Source organism: Opisthocomus hoazin, chromosome 2 (genome assembly GCF_030867145.1).
Source record: "Opisthocomus hoazin isolate bOpiHoa1 chromosome 2, bOpiHoa1.hap1, whole genome shotgun sequence".
NCBI lineage: Eukaryota > Metazoa > Chordata > Aves > Opisthocomiformes > Opisthocomidae > Opisthocomus > Opisthocomus hoazin.
This window is the reverse complement of record NC_134415.1, coordinates 89,410,273-89,428,422: the sequence shown is the minus strand read 5'-3', so window position 1 is coordinate 89,428,422 and position 18,150 is coordinate 89,410,273. Positions and strand designations below refer to the sequence as shown.

Sequence of the window (18,150 nt, the reverse complement as noted above, 5' to 3'; positions counted from 1 at the left end):
TTACTGCAAAATCAGCAGGATAAATCTCAAATTATAAGGGCGTATTATGGAACTTGGAGATAAAAATAAGGATTAAATTTATTACTGAAAAAACACTTATTATCCTTAATTGAAACAATTATTCACATGCCACTGTAGTGCAAGACACAGCATACCTCCTTGAGTTCTCCTTTGCTCATGTTATCCAGATGTATTTTGGTCCAATATTTGTCCAAAAGAGCAGCGTGGCTGCTTTGCTGCCTGTACCAACCTCCGCCGCAGCTGAATATCCTAAATCAAAACAACATGAAGAAACACAGCATATTGTGTCTTGCTGAAGAATTCAACATTTTCAGTGCATTCCTCTGCACCAAAGACACGCCGGTGCTACAGCATAATGTGCATGCATAGATCACCCACTGTTTGTTACTGTACTGTCACGTACCCCACCTTGCCTATCTCTGCTTTTCATATTATCTGGTTTTATATATATGGTGTTTTTCCCTCTGTAGTGCAAAATCTCCTTAGAGATACTGGCAGAAAGACGACTGACAATAACTTATCAGAAGCAACATACAGAATCCTTTGTAAAGAGAGGAGCTTGACAGAAGTGGCCAGGGAAATATCTCCCACAAATCCTAAAGGACCTGTGCTCTATTGCAGTGATTCAGGAAAAGCATCTCCAGTCCCTGACCACTCTACAGTCTTGCCTGATTATTCTTCCTCATTCTTCAATGTTCACAGGCCTTTCCATCACATATTTCATTCCGTCTTTTTTTTTTTTTTTAACTGCACAAATAACTGTGCAGTCATGTGTTACACCCACTGTGTGAGTAGCCTTGCACATGGAAGGCATTAGATACTGGGTTTGTGGTTTGGTTTCTGTTCTCTTGTGGTTTTTCGTTTGGTTTTTGGTTGTTTTGTTGCTTTTTTTTTTTAAATAGTATTTCACAGCTGGAAACTGCAACATAGTTACTGAAACTGCTCTAACTAGCCCAATGGAAACTATAATTTGATGCTCCACAAACTACTGACCTAATAGTTCTCTAAGCATAGAAAAGAAGAAAATCTTAGGAAATGAGGCAACCAAAAGAGCTGAATCCAAAAGACTCAATTCCAGAAAAAATAGATCGTATAAATCAAAGAACAAATTTATGGAAGGAAGACAAAAGCAGACAAATTTATTAAAGGCTTTGGAGTAAATAATAAAACTTTTGAAAACCACTTACCCATTTCCCTTCTAAATATCCTAACCTTTAATCTTGATACAATATTATATCTTAATACACAAGATGACATTTTGACATCTGATGCACAAGTCATTACTACAATGAAACTGTCAGGGAGAGTACCATGTATCTTTTTCTCATTAGAAAACATTACAAACGTCTACAGTAACAGAAGGATTTTCTTAAAATTTTTTCCTTCTATTTCTTTTTTCATGATTCCCAAACAAAATAACTTCATCTTATTATAGATGCAGGGTTCAGTTAAAATCATTCATGAAACTCTTCAAAAAAATATCTTCCACAGAACACACTGCTCAAGGAGGTATAATAAAAAAAACAAAACCCATTCAGTAGTCAGACTACCAACTACCTCAAGATCAGCAAAACTAAGCAATATTTAACACAGGTGCTGTTAAAACTATCAAGTCAAGATACCTTGTGAATACCAATCATTAACCTTCTTCACACAGTAATTGCTGCGAGTGGCATTTTGTTTTGGTGAGGGTTTGGTTTTGTAGGGTTCCCCCCAGCAAGTTCCATTCCTTCAGTCTTGCTGTTGTGACTTTTCTGTACAAAGACTGGATTCATCCAGTAGAAATATAAGGCTGCTCTGAAGTGAAAAAATTCCTTTCACAACTTCTATGGCTTCTATTGCTTGTTAATTGGAAATTGCTAAGATACTCTGGCCCAAGTACCTTGCACTTCCTGACTTCGACTTAAAAATAGGATACCCATGCTCTTAACCTCATTTAACTTTACAAACCTACCTCCTGGTTGCAAAAAACTGGAATCCCGACGCTACTTTTAAACAATCACCACGACCAGGAATCAGCAACTCTCTTTTTTCCAAAAGAGGAATCAGCACAGAGATCTGGAGAAGAAAATGTATGTAACTTTTTTTTTGTGAAACTCTAACAGACAGCACACCCATCCACGCTCATTTCACACTTGAGATGCTAGAGCACTTCCAGTGAGCACCACTATACTGTCAGCAATTGCTGTCTTGCAGATTGCACTTCCAAGTGATGCTAATAGGAACTGCAGAGTCCCTTGTAATTTTAATCAGCAGTGGAAGTCACAGGTGTAATGTTTACCTATCTTCTTCCTCCCATATCCAGATTTAATAAGAGAATGGAAATGACAGTCTTTACACTGCAAGTCCAAATCAAAACTATTTATTTTGAATTGTCAAATGAATTACTAGACACTTCCGCATCAGAAGCCTTACTTTCTTTGTCTGCCTGAACAAAGCTGACCTGTATCTCAAAGATGTCATTCTCAGACACCAACATTTTTCAGTGTACACCCTGCTACACCCAGAAGAACTCGGTATCTATTTAAAGAACCTATCCTTCCATGCAGAAGGACAGTAGTAATGGTGGAAAGAAAAAAGGGAGGTAGGACCACAACAATCCCTCAGCACAGAGGGATAAGCATGGAGACTTTGATATGGAGAAAGGAGACAGGACGCCTGCAGGCAGGACCTGAAGAAAGGGAGAGATGAACACAGGATGCTACTCAGGGCATGCTTATGATCAGTGCAATGAGCCGAGTCCACAGAAGCAAGTCAAGTGCATGACCCTCTGTCCATGAAAAACTGTCTACTATACACAAGCAGTATTTCTTGGCTTTCTTATAAATTCCCTATATTTCAGAATCCTAGCACCCAACATACAAGCTGTCATGTTACTTAGTCACATAAAGGGTGCTTTACAGAACAGATACCAAAGAAAACAACTATCTGCAGAAAGTCCAGCAGGCCTATGCAGCAAAACATCTCTTGACATTGTTCTTGCAGAAGGCATGCTTTCAGCAGCCATTACTTCAAAAGGGAAGGATGACCATCCAACTAGTCGTTCTGGAGCTGAAAACAGGAAATCTGTTAAAATCTATACTGCTTAACGCAACACATTTTTATATCCAAGCCAGAGGTAAGAAATGTATAAGAAAAAAACCCCAAATCATACACAACTAAACACATAGCTCATTATCAGTGCCAATTCAAATCTTCAGAGCGAAATCTGGCATCAGTGGCAGTGTCATGACCACTCTAAAACCATGACAAACACTAACGCGGCGTGCTAATATGTGAATGAAGACAGACAGGATAATTCTTTCTAACCCCTTTTAAAGGGGCAGTATTTTCAGCATGCTGCTGCAGAAGTCATGGTGATTAGAGTCCAAAAATTGCGAGTATGTGCCCAAAGACCAGTACCTTACTGCAAAAATGAACCTACATACCACATCCAGAGGAGCATAGTCAATATCCTCCAGAAGTATCCAATGACCTTTGGTAACAGCTTGTGTCAAGGTTCCAGGCTGCCATACAAACTCCCCTGGTACATCTGTACAACGATACATACCAAGCAGCGTCTACAACAGAAACAGTCAGTGAATTAGAGACCTGTTCATTGTATCCATTAAAAACCCAGAGCAAAAACTTACAAAAGTGACCAAAGCTGGTATATAAGTAACACTTACTTAGCCTTTGTATTACTAAACAATCCATCCGGTAATCTGTGACCAGCATTACATTTCTTTTAATTAAGAAAAAAGAAGTTTCACCCCTTCACATCTATGATAATCTAACTGAAACACAGTAATTAAAATGAACCAAGTAACTGGAAGTGAATTTACAGAGCTGTGCCATCACAATTAACAATCAACAGTACAACATACAGAACTGTCTAGGGTTCAACTGAACTTTATTTTACGTTTTTTAAAAGTGTGTGACTAAGATAGTAAGAGGAATTTTAAAGCAAGTTATTCCAAAGGTACAAAATCAGTCAAGTGTTCCTTCCCTGAAAAGCTGTAACTTCCACATTTAAGCATTCCTTCAATAATTAAGTTTATGGTTTCACTACTACATATTTTGTACCTTGAACTTTATCACTTTTTCTTAATATGGCAGTCTTACTCATGTATACGAAAAGATACTCTTGTGGAGAACAGTTGCGAGATGGTGAAATCAGCTGTTCTATGCAAGTATAGAAGGTGTTTACACATGCTAATAAAAACCTTCAGATAGCACTTCTGGTAGATAGCAACCACCTTGGAAAACTAAATATAAATTAAGCCAAACAACATAAATCAATTCAAGTTCAAATGTTATATATGCAAAACCAGATGAATGTGAAATTATTTTCACCTCTGGTTTTATTTCTACAGGTAGAGCCAGATGCAAGTGTCCTCAACATCACAGCTCTCACTTCATCTCACCTTTACCACTAAAAATACGGGATCAGATTAAACTGACATTAGCTCACTATAACTGAAATAAAAGTGTCCATACAGCCTTCGGCACCAGCCTGAGTCATTTCAGAATCTTCCCCCCCCCCCCATATAAATCAAATTTTTTTAATTAAAAAAAAAAAAAATCAGTAAGGCTTTCCCACCTAGACAAACTCTGATAAAACATAATTTGAATGAAACAAATACAGCACAACCATGCACAGATTTTAAAACGTACTGAAGCTTAACTGATTTTTTTTTCACATTTATTTCTTACCATCAATAGTAAGACCAATACTACAGAGCTGGGGGTTGTGGGGTGTTTGGGTAAAAAGATAAACATATTATTAGAAAATTAAGTTGACATACTTTTAGTAAAAATCACATCTGATCATCCAACCATAAACCAACTTCATCGGTTACCTTACTATCAGTTTGATCCCCAAGCTGGACTTTCAAAATATGCGGAGGCTTTGTTCTTCCTGTAACAGCTGCTAAATATTCAATTACAGAAGTTTTGCCACATCCTATTGGTCCTTCTAATAAAACAGGAGTCTGATATGCTACAGCAATGGCAAGGTTTTGAAGATTTGTGAAGGCAGATTCAACCAAAACAAAACCGCTGGTGTTATTTTCCTGTTCAAATATAAAAATTGAGTTACTACACTGAAATTGTTAGGTTTTTTTGGTTTTGTTTTGTTTTTTTTTTTTACAGGTTGTAAAACACAGAACAATTAGGAAAGTGAGTCTTACAACTAGAAAATTTTGGCCTGCAGATCTGTCAAGACATATCAAATAAAATAAAGGCTTCTAAAGCTGTATTTCATGACAGATATTAAAACAGATTTCCTCAAAAACCTATTATAGGTGAAACACTTCATAAAGTATATGTACAATTTGTTCCCAAAAGGGAGTTCACACTAAGTTGTCAGCACAGGCATAGCAACTATTCAATCATAACACGTCAATCAAATAAAATTTGCAATAAAAGTGCAAATAAGTAACCAGAATGCATCCAAATCACAGGACAAATCAAACAGCAGTTAGATTCAGACGCTGTAAGTACGAATATTAACTGTTGTATTTACTTCTTTCTGCACAGGCCAAAATAAAAGATCATTAAACTCAGTGCATGAAAAAAAGAGGTAAATTCAGTAACATCTATCTTTTATTCAAAATGCAATGAGTGTAGTTTACTGAATGGTAATTAATCAATGCTACAGATACTCTCCCAATACTTTGACTCTCCTACAATCATCTATATATCAGAATACAGCACCAAAATTGGCACTTCCCTGTCAAAAGGCACAGAGAAAAGAAATCAGCGTACATACTGCAATGAAACAAGTGTCTTGTATTTAAATTTGATTGTCTTTTCAGATATAGTTTAATTTACTTCTCTGGTAACAATGCTAGCTTTTAAGAGCACCTCACAGTTTGCTCCTAACTCTTCATCAGGGAACTAAGAATACATTTGGAGAAAGGCTGTTTACAAGATGTCTATAGAGCACAAAAAACTGCTTCATGCAGGTAAAAGCAACTGTGCCAGATCCTGGCTTTACTCAGCTATGGAATATCACCCTAACTTGGACTGGAGATATTATGAAAGAATATGCAGCCATATGTACTATGTTCGTAAGAACCACTACATGAAGATAAAATGAACAGCACTGTTAAGCCTTCACAGCTTCATTCCACTGCAGCTTCTCCTTCACGGTGTCTGTATTATGCAACACTAGCTTACAGCACACTTCAAGAAAGCTAAAGACACACACGTTACCCATAGTATCTCAACACTATTAAGCAGAAAATATTAACCCTGGGTTACATACCTGCTCCTCAGAAACAAGCTGTAGTCTAGGCAGCACAATACCACATACAGCTACTACATTTGCAGAGAGGTCACCCGATACAATATGTCCTTGCGTACACTGCAGTTCTTTCTCCTTTTGCCAAAACGAGGAGTCTGGATTGGCCAGAACAAGGGCTTGTTCCACATTCTGCAGCTGAGATTCTTCTAGCAGCCTGTGAAATCCATGTTTGTTTACTCAACTGAAAGCCATCAAGAAAAACAAACTGTTCAAGGTTCAAAAAGTTCTTACTTTAGTCTGAAATGTATGAGCTCCTCAGGATTGAATATCTTCTTCAGGAAAGACAATTTATGCTCATCATTCATGCATGTAACCAGAGCAAGACAGTTTGAAGTATACCTAAAAATTGTATTTAGAACAAAACATGTCAAAACATAGTCTTAAGACATTCAGTTTGACAACTGCCAATTGCAAACCAAAATACAAAGTTTGGAAAAACAGGCAGAAAACTTTCTTCATAGAAATTATTTTAGTGCTATATTTAACATTCTTTAAGACTAGAGAAATATTGCAGAACTGAGAAAAGCAATTCTATCACGGCATACTTTATCATTTATATGCCAACTAGCTAAGCTTTCTCCAAAGGATTGAATGATCAACAGAAATACAGTAGAGCACTTTAACAAACAAATGAAGGTAAACCTATCAGACAGAAAATGGGCAAAGAAAGCCTGATTTTAATTGTTTGTCCTCCTAGCATTTCCCTTTCAAAATTAATTTCTATTTTACACTATTTCTAAAATAACCCTAACACAATTAACTTGACTCAGTGCCAAAAGAAGCCAACAACTCCCAAGTCTTGACTTCATTACTGCATAAAGCTGGCTCACAACAAAAAGATATTTAATACAAATCATAAAACACTTTCTATTTATTATACCCCTGTTTTTACTTTACAAGAACAAAGCTTTCAATGAACTTGGCAGGGGGAGAAAGAAGCATTGCCAGAAGATTGGTTCAGGACAAAATTGAAAAGTCAGCTCATCCACTTACATATTATTAGCTGAACACCAGGTAAAACAAATCCAGTCAATTAATAAGAAATTATATTTATTTTTCTAAGACTACCTAAGTGTATGTCATCCTGAAGAGCTTCATAAACAGCTGATAGATTTGTCAACACTCATGTTCCTGCCCCTCCTAAATTACACAAATTATTTTAAAACGTGTTACTAACATAATTCTGAATTTGTGTTTAAAAAAAGACTATTAAAGACCTTTTCTTAAACAAATAAAAGGCACTAACTATCAATATTACTGCTCACATAAATAAGGTATATCATGTGACTAAGTTGAAGCCCTGCAGACAGACACCTAACACAAAAAATCTGACCAAACTCACATGCAAAGTCTGCAACAAGGTCAATTACGAAGTGTGGCTTAAATAAGCCAAGCTCTACCGCGACTGAGATCTCAACATACAAGACATAGAAAAAACCCAACTCGTTAATAGTGTACCAATGCAGAACAGTATAACGTAACACTGTAATGTAAGTGGGAGTGACAGTAGATTCATCTCTACTTTTTTCTAGGGTAACATGCTACAATGGCATGCAACACCCCAACAGGCTTACAGTAGAGGTCAAGCAATAAATTCACCATCTCCCGTGAATCCAGCTTGGGCAAACTGAAGTTATTTGACAAGATTCTCCAGACCGTAGCTTTAAGCACAACTAAGAGCCAGCCTAAGTTTCACTCTGTGGTAGATCACTAGAGTTTTCAAATGATCAGTTAAGAAGCAGAGGTACAGATACTATCGGTACAGATTTTTCTGGCATTATTTGAAGATTCCTTTTCACTTGCATGTGAACATTGTTAAATACAATTCAAGATCCAGATACATCTTTTCAATGGAGAAGATGTGGGGGGTTTAACTTACCAACGCACTAAAGTGTCATGACTCCTTAGGAGCGGAATACACACACTCCAGTCCCATAATTCCCGGAAAACTGATTGCTCCTTTTGTAGAAATCTATAGGCTGCCTCCATGAGGTCCCGTAACTTCATTCGTCTGCGCCCATATCGGACTGTGTTTGCATCTGAGCTCTCCAGGAAAAGCCTCTGGAAAACTGGTGATGTATTCTTAAAATATCTTAAAGCGAATCTTTAGAAGAAAGAGAGAGAGAGAAAGAGATAGAACACAGACATCTAAGCCAGAAGAATGGAAAACAGCCGCTAATAAAAACATCAGGACAGAGGTCCCGAGACAGTAATTGACGGTATATTGAGAACTAAGGCAGATATTTAACTTTGTCCACACTTCGGAAACACAACTATTTCAGCAATCAGCTGACAACAGATACTTTACCTTATTAGAAATCATTACTTCATTATCAAGGGGAAATATACTGCCTTTGGTGAAATCTCTTTAATTGCTCGTTTACTGAAAAAGTAATACTGATTCCTACCTACGTAACTTTCTATTCTATTGGCCTGCAAGCCTAATCCTAAATGCAGAGACTTTCGTTGTAATTCTCATGCCAGCTGTCTTGCTTTTCTTTTGATCATTAAGATGAAATTCATGTTAAATCTTGCAACACAATTTAATTTAAATAAGCTGTGTTTAAGACTCCTGTTTTCCAAATTATTCTTTCAATTCAAAACACATTTATTATTGTGAGAGACAATCCAAATTGTAACACCACCTCTTATCACCAATGAAGACTGACGAGCATATACTCCCCAAGTTTAAACATTGCACAGAGACGTTATTACACTACTCACGGCAAAACATCAGGGTGGTCAGCAACCAGCTTGCTCATTGCTACACACAGCCTTTCATGCCGATCGTGGTTGATTTGGCCACCAGCTTTAATGGCTTCTGCATTTCGTTCCAACAAATCCAACAAGATTGGCCGAACCTGACGGCCAATCAATAGAGTACACTCTTTATCCAGTAATAACTGCGCTAAAGTATCAAGGATGCACTGCCGATCCTGCTGAGTCCAAATCTAGAGGGATGGAAAGTAAGAACAGTTAAAATGGAAAATTATTTGGACTTTCAACTTCAAAACTATTCACACAGGATTCACAATGAATTTTACAGGAACAAATACTTCAAAAACCAGAAAGGAGTCCAAAATCCCCAACGGAAGTAAATATTTGACACAGCTCTCCATATTTAAAAAAAAAAAGGGGGGGGGAAACAGAATGAGGGATATGCAGAATCACACAATCATTAAGGTTGGAAAAGACCTCCAAGATCATCAAGTCCAACTGTCAACCCATCACCACCAAAATCCTAGATTATATTTCGTAGCTGAAAGATTAAGGAAATAATTTTTAATATTTTTTGAATGGGGAAAATGTTATAACAACTGATATGTCTTTGTTAATAGAATTCCCACTGATCTTAACAGCTTGGTCTCACAATAGCCACAAATCATTTAATTCGAGTTCTTAAAAAAAGTTCAAGCTGCATCATGTTCACTATTTCTTTTGAAAAAAAAGAAGCATTCAATCACTCACTATCACAGCCTTATTTCCATATTTCTGATAGCAATTATAATGAGCAATCACAGAATCACAGAATGCTTTGGACTGGAAGGGACCTTTAGATGTCATCTAGCCCAAGCCCCCTGCCATGGGCAGGGACACCTTCCACTAGACCAGGTTGCTCACAGCCCTGTCCAACCTGGCCTTGAATGTTTCCAGTCATGGGGCCTCCACTACCTCTCTGAGCAACCTATGCCAAGGTTTCACCACCCTCCTGGTAAAAAATTTCTTCCTTATATCTAGTCTAAATCTACCCTCCCTTAGTTTAAAGCCATTGCTCCTTGTCCTATCACAACAGGCCCTGCTGAAAATATTTTCCCTGTCTTTTCTATAGGCCCCCATGGCTCTTGACAAGAAGCAGCATGTATCTGCGGTTATGAAGTTGAGATTATTTTTTCTTACTTTTACATAAAAATGCTCCTTTAGTGCAAAACAAAATATTGGGCTTTAGAATAGATGGAAAACATATTCACATCTGCTAGGAAAGCAAAAAAACACCACTAAAAAAAGCACACACACCCTCACATCCCCCCCACCTTCCTAACTTCGTTACTAAGAACAACAACTCATTTCTTGTGTCTTATGCTTAAGTACTTCTAATCTTTGAGCTCATGTTATTACCGAAGCATCTCTCTACTTCCATGATGTTTGGCATATAATGCAGTATAAGTAATCTTGTTTCGTGAAATATCGAGATTATGATTTTGCACTCTGCTCTCTCCTCCCTTGCCGAATGAATCACAGAATGTTCGGGGTTGGAAGGGACCTCTGTGGGTCATCTAGTCCAACCCTCCTGCTGAAGCAGGGTCACCTACACCAGGCTGCACAGGACCTTGTCCAGGCGGGTCTTGAATATCTCCAGAGAAGGAGACTCCACAATCTCCCTGGGCAGCCTGTTCCAGTGCTCCGTCACCCTCAGAGGGAAGAAGTTCTTCCTCATGTTCAGACGAAACTTCCTGTGCCTCAGTTTGTGCCCATTGCCCCTTGTCCTGTCACTGGGCACCACTGAAAAGAGCTTGGCCCCATCCTCCTGACACCGACCCTTCAGATATTTGTAGGCATTTATAAGGTCCCCTCGCAGCCTTCTCCAGGCTGAACAAGCCCAGTTCCCTCAACCTCTCCTCGTAGGGGAGATGTTCCAGTCCCCTCACCATCCTTGTAGCCATCCACTGGACTCTCTCCAGTAGCTCTTCATCTTTCTTGAACTGGGGAGCCCAGAACTGGACACAGTACTCTAGATGAGGCCTCACTAGGGCAGTGTAGAGGGGAAGGAGAACCTCCCTCGACCTGCTGGCCACACTCTTCTTGATGCACCCCAGGATCCCATTGGCTTTCTTGGCAGCCAGGGCACACTGCTGGCTCATGGTTAACCTGTCGTCCACCAGGACGCCCAGGTCCCTCTCCACAGAGCTGCTCTCCAGCAGGTCCACCCCAAGCCTGTACTGGTGCATGAGGTTGTTCCTCCCCAGGTGCAGGACCCTGCAATTTAGCTTTGTTGAACCTCATCAGGTTCCTCTCTGCCCAGCTTTCCAGCCTATCCAGGTCACGCTGAATGGCAGCACAGCCTTCTGGTGTATCTACCACACCTCCCAGTTTGGTGTCATAACTCCCTCAGCCTCTCCTCGCAGGAGAGATGCTTCAGTCCCCTCACCATACTCGTAGCCCTCCGCTGGACTCTCTCCAGTAGCTCTTCATCTTTCTTGAACTGGGGAGCCCAGAACTGGACACAGTACTGCAGATGAGGCCTCACTAGGGCAGTGTAAAGGGGAAGGAGAACCTCCCTCAACCTGCTGACCACGCTCCTCCTAATGCACCCCGGGATGCCACTGGCCTTCTTGGCAGCCAGGGTACACTGCTGGCTCATGGTCAACCTGTCGTCCACCAGCACTCCCAGGTCCCTCTCCACAGAGCTGCTCTCCAGCAGGTCCACCCCAAGCCTGTACTGATGCATGGGGTTGTTCCTCCCCAGGTGCAGGACCCTGCATTTGCCCTTGTTGAACCTCATCAGGTTCCTCTCTGCCCAACTTTCCAGCCTGTCCAGGTCACGCTGAATGGCAGCACAGCCTTCTGGTGTATCCACCACTCCCCCCAGTTTGGTGTCATCAGCAAACTTGCTGAGGGTACATTCTAACTCTTCATCCAGGTCATTGATGAAGAAGTTAAACTCTTATCCTATCAAAAAGATTTTATCTTTCTTGGCAAACAGTTGTAAATACAGCTAGGCAAGGCAGCTTTCCAAACAAAACAAGCACTAACTAAACTGCTACAGAAATATTCTGCGATTCAGGTAGTCTTTCGTTTCAGCAACGCATGCAGCCACTTTCTGTTTCTCAGGTAAAACCTGGTCCTGGGCCTGCAGCTGGGATGGTTTCCTTGCTACAAGATAGGACTGCAGAGATCCTACAGGTTGCCTTTGAAAGGGTGACCTCCTAAGGTTATAACACTTTCAACATACTTCTAGAATACATGAATACTTGTTCAAGTTCCTCGGGTCTCCTTCTGAATTTCAAAAGACATTCATTCCCTAATAGCATGTAAGAAATCAGGGAAACTGCAGTATATACATTACAAACATCAAGCCCATCACATTCATTAAGCAGTTTCTTACATGCTATGTGTTTATTTTTATGACACATGACATAAGTTTGTCTTCCTCTGTCTTATCAGAGCAGCATCAAAAACAATTTAAAAAAAATGAACCTGAAGGTCTGCATTCATCACAGAGCAAGTAAGACACTGTTTATTACAGGGGATCAGAGTTTGAGTGGCAAAATGATTGACAAGCTTTTCACAGGCAGCATGGCTCAAAAGAACTGGAGACAAACTCCACTGTAACAAATAAAAAGTACCTTCGGTTTCTAAACCAATTACTTCTTTGACTACTCAAACAAGGCAAAACAGGGTGTTTAATTTATTAACCAGAGCTTTCAATATCAAATAAAAGCAACAGTTAACAATAGAACAGTAAATAAATAATGTGACTGACTCAGTAAAACTCAGTAGTTACATGACTACGACAACAAATCCATTCCATGAGCAATTTTGTGAGAGCAAGCAGTTTTTTTAATCACTGTCTGTAATACCTTTAGGACATATAAAACTGTTCAAAAATCACAGTGGCAAAATTCTCACTCTACAAAGAGACCATCTGTTTGATTTCAGAGCCTTTCAGAGTCTAAATTAAAAATTTTATGGAAAAGAAGAATACTGTCGGAGATGTTTTTTAACTAAAGATGGCTTTGTGAAATACTCAACTTTCTCAATCAGTAGCAAAGGGCAGCTGATCTGAAAGCGTCTAATTCTAGTGTCCAAATCTGGTATAGCAAATCTGCACTCGCAGTTCCAAACAGCTACTTTAAGAAAGGATCACAAAAGAGTATCCTGCCAAATATGGGATATATACACACACAATTGTGTATTCTTAATGAAAGACATTAAGCACAGTTAAGAGACCTGGAGTCAAACAGGATCCAGACTGTTCCTCAGGCAGCATGTGGCACACCTCCTTCCCAACCTGCACAGTACATTTGCTCAGTGCTCACAAGGTACAGAAATTTTCACTAAGAACCAGCTTAATCCAAAAGCCAAGATTACTAAGAGAAAGGATCACAGCAAGGAACAACCTGGACTCACGTGAAAGCCACATTTCTGATCGTGGCCCACAGGTGTTTCCACAGAACTTTACACCATACACAGCTTTAACAATGGGATACTGGGAGGGCGTAAGGGCCGCATGTGGGAAACCCTTCCTCCCCTCACACACAACAACACATGTTCTCGGCTCCGTTCCCTCACACAACGGCTCTGCCGTTGTGTGACTGCACAGCAATCAATTTGGCAAGACAATTCAAATTAATCCTTCACCCAAAGTCATCCACTGGGTGGGAAAGTTGAACAGCTTTTCCACATCAGCACATTCACACTAGGTTCACGATAAGGGAAGCAACAGAAAGGTGTGGCTCGGCCTTGGGAACAGGCAAAAAGAAAAGAGAGTAGGACCACTCTGGCAGCTGTTCAGTTCAGTAAGATAAAGCAAAACACGAGCCTGCAATCTTCTTCTAATCCACATACTTCAAGAAAAAAATTTAATAAGGCACAGGATATGCAGTCTCACAAGGAGAATAAGATTGCTTCAACTACCTGCAGAACAAGCTAGAATTTCCTAAACCTCCTCCGGCACATCGTATTTGATAGAGCTGGACAGACCACTCCTTCAAGGATAGCAAGAACACTCTCTTTGACTCTGTATCAGTGCATTTATTAATATATCTTCTCCAAAAATCACAGCTCTTCAAAAACTAGAAGCAGAATGAGATGAGAATACACTCCAGGATGGAAGCAAAAGTGCAACATACCTTCCCTTATATATAATGCTACATGATGTAAAGCCTAACTGATCTTTCAAATAAAAAACTGAAGTCGTATTTGTATTTTAGATTTAAAAAAAAAAAAAAAACAAAAAAAAACAAAAAAACAAAACAGTCTGCCTTAGCTGCCAGGACATCAGGACATTTTTCTGACAACCAATGAGTAGGTGGGTGAATTTGGGACAGCCAGGTCACCTCTTTTTTCCTACATTTAGTGAAAAAGAAGGGAATAAAGGCACTTTTCACCATCAAATGCTAAGACTGAAGGGCTATAAATAAGAGCTTGGAGTTCTTACTAAAATAACTTTCACTCCTACATAGAAAACTGAAAGACAAAATGAAGGATGCCAAGTGACCTGGTTTTGCCTGCGATAGAGTTAATTTTCTTCCTGGTAGTTGTAGTGCTGTGTTTTGGATTTGGGATGAAAATAATGTTGATAGCAACAACTAAAAACATCAGTATATTAAGTAATCAAGGACTTGCATCCATCTCTAGATCTCTCAGCACGAGAAGGATGTGGACCTGTTGGAGTGGGTCCAGAGGAGGATCACAAAAAGGATCAGAGGGCTGGAACACCTCTCCTGTGAGGAAAGGCTGAGAGAGTTGGGGCAGTTCAGCCTGGAGAAGAGAAGGCTGCAGGGAGACCTTAGAGCAGCCTTCCAGTACCTGAAGGGGGCTTACAAGAAAGCTGCTGAGGGACTTTTACAAGGGCATGGAGTGACAGGACAAGGGGTAATGGCTTTAAACTGAAAGAGGGCAGATTTAGAGTGGATAGAAGGAAGAAATTCTTTACTGCGAGGGTGACAGGGCACTGGCACAGGTTGCCCAGAGAAGCTGTGGCTGTCCCCTCCCCAGCAATGTTCAAGGCCAGGCTGGACGGGGCTCTGAGCAACCTGGTGTAGTGGAAGGTGTCCCTGCTCATGGCAGGGGGGCTGGAACTGGATGATCTATAAGGTCCCTTCCAACCCAAACCATTCTGTGATTCTATGTCTTTTCAGCTTCTCGCACCGCCCCACCAGTGAGCAGGCTGGGGGTGCACACGAAGCCGGGAGGGGACACAGCCGGGACAGCTGACCCCAACTGACCAAAGGGATATTCCATACCATGTGGTGTCATGCTCAGCACAAAGCTGGGGGAAGAAGGGGAGAGGGGAATGTTCAGAGTGATGGTATTTGTTTTCCCAAGTAACACGTGATAGAGCCCTGCTTTCCCGGGGAAGGCTGAGCACCTGCCTGCCAACGGAAGCAGTGAATGAATTCCTTGTTTTGCTTTGCTTGCGCATGCAGCTTTTGCTTTACCTGTTAAACCATCTTTACCTCAACCCACGAGTTCTCTCACTTTTACTCTTCCGATTCTCTCCCCCATCCCACCAGGGAGGGGGGAGTGATTGGCTGCCTGATGCTTAGTTGCTGGCTGGGGTTAAACCACGACACCAAGCTAAAACACCAACAGAATAGAACAGGAGATCCAGAACGACGTGCTCGAGATCTCCAGTTCACTTAAGATGGTTCATAGACTAAATAGAGGAAATGTCCAGAAGGGTCAGGTTTTCTGATTTACATATTTCTACGTATGCACAGTGGTGGATGCGAAGGGCAGAAACAAAGCAGGATATTTTTACACTAAAGTTCCATTCCTGCTAGCATTTTAACCTTCACATTAACGAACTCCTCTACTGAAATTACACCATCACAGGGAGCCAAAAGTACATGCATTTGAACAAAATCTGCATTTGGAATTCTGCACAGGAAGACACTCTCATTCAGACTGATATCTCATAACACACAGAACGAAAAGCACATTCCAGCAGTTTGTGCACCGCTACTGCTTATACAGTGTGCCTAAATTATCCAAAAATAGAGCAGCAAGAAGCAAAGACTGTTTTACAGAACTTTTCATCCCATTTTCCTCGTTAAGAACACAGAAATTTGCTGTACCATAGCAGAATTAACGGTATACAAATGCTATGTATAAAAGTCTCTATTTCTATCACATACTGAAGCACAGGGAACAAGATCTTCCATCACCGCACAAATGGTGCCTTGCCAGGAATCTCAAAAGACTGTTCCCTGCATCTCAAAAGACTTCCTTACTTAGCAGTTGTGGGCAAGTTCCATTCCATTACAGAACACTGAAGAAACAATCTGCCAGAAAGACATAGTGAAATTGCAGAGCAAACAGAGCTCTAGATTTCCAGAATGCACGCTTCCTAAATTACATATAAAACAACCTACGGTAAGAAATCAGGTACAATGGCTGCAGCCAGTGGTTGTTTAGCGGCAAGACAAGCCCAACACGCCCCCAGATTTGTAGCTTTAAAGCCTGGAGAAAGCATTCAGTTTTCAAAAGAACGTGTCATTATTCATTAATGTGCTGTTCCAGACTCTCTGTATATAATCCCTCTTCAATAATTTCCACCTAGCAAGATTTTTAAACATGAAGTATATCTCTCGGAACAGTCACCAGAAGGGAAAGGGAACAGCCTCCTTCCCAGCCCCAAATCTCAGTGACTCACTTCTGGTTCACCGCTCCATCTGTCTGCTGCCTCATGTATCCGCATCACTCCCATCTCTATGCCTCAGCTATTTCTTTCTCTTGAATAGCAGCTCTTCATCACTACTTCCCACCACTTTGCATCAACTCTCCAATGCAGGAATACATATTCACATCAATTTTACTTTGATCTTGTGATTTGCAGCGACAGAAGAGAAAGCCACCTGTCTACTAGCAGAGAAACTTGACTACCAGTACGAAAGCCTTCCCAGTCACAACTGACAGACAGAAACTCTGACTGAAAGTCGATATTTGGGGGAGAAAAACAAAAAAAAAACAAAGATGATTTAGACTTTTCACCTTCACACAACTGGGGCATTTCCCAGACATTCAAAAAGAAACATGGATTTTGAGTGCCAAAGTGTGTACTTAGGGACTTAAAAAGCTCTATCATTAAAAGTATTAGCAATGTGTCATTTGATGTGTTGACATCCTATTATTACAGGTCTCCAGGCATTTCAGATACAGAAGCGATCTGGGCCTCAACCCTCCCAGCAGGCAGGGGTGCTTTTCACAGTGAAGGCAGCCGAAGCACGAAACCAGTGAAAACAGGAGCGTGTTTCCAGCGTCACTGCGATTATAGAGGACGCGAACCCCAGAAAATCCAGCCCTCCGTCTGCTCCCCCGACACGTCGTTTTCAGGCCGTTAAAGCAGAGAGGCCAACAGCGCCGGGGCACCGGGCGGCAGCGAAGGGGCTCGACACGGTCTCGGTGCCACCTCCCGCCACCGCGGAGGGTCACCTCAAGGGACGCGGGGGACGCCGAAGGCTTTAACCGCGGGGCAAACCGCCGCCTCGGGCAGCGCAGCGGGACGGGGCAGCGGGGGACCGGAGGGGAGAGGAGCCGCCTCACGCGGCTCCGCCCGCACGGCCCGGGAGGAGGCACAAACCGCGGGGGGGGGGATACGCCCCCGCCAAGGCCCCACCGCCTCCGCTCCGGGACCGGGAGGGCCCGGTAGGGCAGCGGACAAAGCCGCCGGCAGGAGATGGCGGCGCGGTGCGCCTCCCTCCTTCCCTCCCGCCCGGGGGGGGGGGGGGGGGGCCACGGCCGAGCGCCGCGCCGCCCGCTCACCTGCTTCGCCAGGAACCGGCTCAGCTCCACGCTGCTCTTCTCGTTCCTGCGCGCCAGCAGCTGCAGCGGCTCGGCCAGGTGGAACCGCAGGTCCGCCGCCATCCTCCTCCTCCTCGTCCTGCGCCGCCGGAGCGCGGGCGGCGGCTGAGGGGAGCGGCGGGAGGCGGGAAGGCAGCACCGGCCGCGCAGCACGTGGGGCGGCGGACGCGCGGCCCAGCACCCGCTTCCGCTTCGCCGGCGCCGTCACCCGCGCGCGACGTCGCTGGCAAAGGGGAAGCGCGGCGTGACCCCGCCCCCGCCCGTGAGGTGCCGAACTACAACTCCCAGCATGCACCGCTCCGCGCGGCTGCCGA

General features: G+C 42.1%; 1 protein-coding gene across 2 annotated transcripts in view; it reads right to left on the bottom strand.

Moving 5' to 3' along the window:
• Positions 1-17,994, bottom strand: part of MDN1 (midasin AAA ATPase 1) — a 108,676-nt gene extending 90,682 nt beyond the window's left edge. For both annotated transcript variants that reach the window (XM_075414365.1, XM_075414364.1), the window contains exons 1-9: positions 17,798-17,994; positions 9,035-9,261; positions 8,190-8,414; positions 6,542-6,649; positions 6,272-6,464; positions 4,863-5,075; positions 3,450-3,581; positions 1,976-2,079; positions 156-270 (exon numbers count right to left, since the gene is read on the bottom strand). In XM_075414365.1, coding sequence (XP_075270480.1) covers positions 156-270; positions 1,976-2,079; positions 3,450-3,581; positions 4,863-5,075; positions 6,272-6,464; positions 6,542-6,649; positions 8,190-8,414; positions 9,035-9,261; positions 17,798-17,899 — 1,419 coding nt within the window. In that variant the 5' untranslated portion in view covers positions 17,900-17,994. The remainder of the gene's footprint in view (positions 1-155; positions 271-1,975; positions 2,080-3,449; positions 3,582-4,862; positions 5,076-6,271; positions 6,465-6,541; positions 6,650-8,189; positions 8,415-9,034; positions 9,262-17,797) is intronic.
• Positions 17,995-18,150: the final 156 nt, after the last annotated feature.